The sequence below is a fragment of the Gracilinanus agilis genome, unplaced genomic scaffold, assembly GCF_016433145.1.
Source record: "Gracilinanus agilis isolate LMUSP501 unplaced genomic scaffold, AgileGrace unplaced_scaffold35796, whole genome shotgun sequence".
Classification (NCBI taxonomy): domain Eukaryota; kingdom Metazoa; phylum Chordata; class Mammalia; order Didelphimorphia; family Didelphidae; genus Gracilinanus; species Gracilinanus agilis.
The window spans coordinates 1-2,022 of record NW_025368907.1 but is presented as its reverse complement, the minus strand read 5'-3'; the positions used below and the strand labels follow the sequence as shown (position 1 = coordinate 2,022).

General features: G+C 36.4%; 1 protein-coding gene across 1 annotated transcript; it reads left to right on the top strand.

The window, feature by feature from the left end:
• Positions 1-638: 638 nt before the first annotated feature.
• LOC123254933 (GTPase IMAP family member 7-like) lies at positions 639-2,013 on the top strand (the record flags this gene model as incomplete). Its single annotated transcript, XM_044683819.1, has 1 exon — positions 639-2,013. A coding segment is annotated over one exon (669 nt), but the record flags the coding sequence as incomplete, so codon positions are not given.
• Between the last annotated feature and the right edge of the window lie 9 nt (positions 2,014-2,022).

Sequence of the window (2,022 nt, the reverse complement as noted above, 5' to 3'; positions counted from 1 at the left end):
AGAATTAATAGTGGAAATGTATTGCCTATATGTTTCTATGGACATTTGGACCATTTAGTTTGAGTGACTCCATATTGGAGTCCTAGCATTATAATATTGTATCAAACTAAAATCAAATAATAACAGTAAACAATATAAAGTTTATAATTATCACAGGGTTATTGCCAGAAAAATCTATCTAGGAAGAAAAACAGATATGTTAGAGGTAGAACCAGACCCACAAAGATGTAGACAGTCACCTTCCTTTGTAATCTGAGGAACAATGTCTCCCATCCCCAAAGTGTTAGCCCTACTGGTTTAACATGTCTGAAATGACACCATTAGAGATTTTCCTGATTTGAGGTCATGGATTCTATCCACTATGCCATCTAGCAGCCTTATTTATTTTATACCAATCTTAAATTATTTTTAAATTTCCAGACTTTGACTAGGCAATTTCTTTGAAAAACTTAGCCCATTTCTGTTTTCTTTGAGACAAATGTCAATCCTAGAAGTATACAGTTTTAAGGTTCTAAGAATATAGGCTAAGCACCTAAAGTCTAATACTTTCTATCACTTCCCTTTTATAGTTGACTTCCCTCACCCTTCTTTATTACCTTGATGATGGGATTTCCAATCAGACAAATTTATTCCCACAGATTCCTGATGACTGTGTGAACTGTGAGCCTGATAATATCCTGAGGATTGTCCTAGTTGGGAAAACTGGAAATGGGAAAAGTGCAACAGGGAACACCATCCTTGGCTATGAAGGTTTTGTATCTAAAATTTCACCAGATTCAGTGACCAAGGAATGTAAAAAACAAACCCGGAAATGGATGTCCAAGAAAGAACTTGTGGTTATTGATACTCCTGGACTATTTGACACAGATGAAAGCTTAAAAACCACTTGCACTGAGATCAGGCGCTGTTTTGTCCTTTCTTCCCCCGGGCCACATGCCATCATTCTGGTTCTGCAGCTGGGTCGCTATACAGATGAAGATCATCAGACTATCTGCCGAGTCAAGGCACTCTTTGGAAACTCTGTCACAAAATACATGGTAGTCTTGTTCACTTGGAAAGATCACCTAGATGGGTACGAACTGGATGAGTTTGTAAAAGGCTGTAATGTAACCCTCAAAAAGCTTCTTGAAGAGTGTGAAGGGCGATACTGTGCATTCAATAACAAAGCCCAGGGTGATGAAAAGGAAGCCCAAGTGATAGAGCTGATGGATTTGATAGAGAAGATGGTGCAGGATAATAAGGGGGAGTATTTTTCAGATGCCATATACAAGAAAACTGAGGAAATACTGAAAAAAAGAAGAAAGTAACTGAAGGCACAATACATCCAACAATTAGAAAATTCTATTCATGAAATAGAAGAAAAATATGCTGAGATATCAAACCCCACAGATGAGGAAAAAGCCAAAAAGGAGTCTAAAAGAAGACAGCTATGGCAAAAATATGAGGAAAATATTAAAAAAGTAGGAGCAGAGGCAGAGAAAGATACAAGTATATTGAGAGAAATAGTAAAGGAAAATAGAAACTTGATTTCTCAAATTCCAGTTTGGTTCAAAAAGTTCATGTAGGTGCTTTAAAAAAATGAACCTGCTCTTTTTTCATTCATAGCTATCCCTACCTAATTTTATGTAAACTTATCTATATATAGAATTATTTCTGATTTCTTTCATATTATTTTTGAGGCCATGATAAAACAGATGTGATGAGGCAGAGTTCCCACCAGTGATATACCACTTTATAGCTCCCAGAATCAAATTTCTTCCTACTTTTGGTTGAGCTTTTACTTTCTGGGCCCCCAGTGTAGAGTCTAGGATTTGTTGACCTCAAATCTTTCGTGAGCATGGATAAGTAATAAAGTTTTAACCTTCTTTGTTCAAATTGCTTCAAAGCTTCTTTATTCCTGATCTTCCAGAACTGTGTCTCCACTCATCTATTACTCCCAGTGTCTATAGAAATCTTTCTTGACTACAGTTAAATCCATGCCTCCCTTCCTCTTGTACATTTTAAAATGATTTTCTTCTTTCA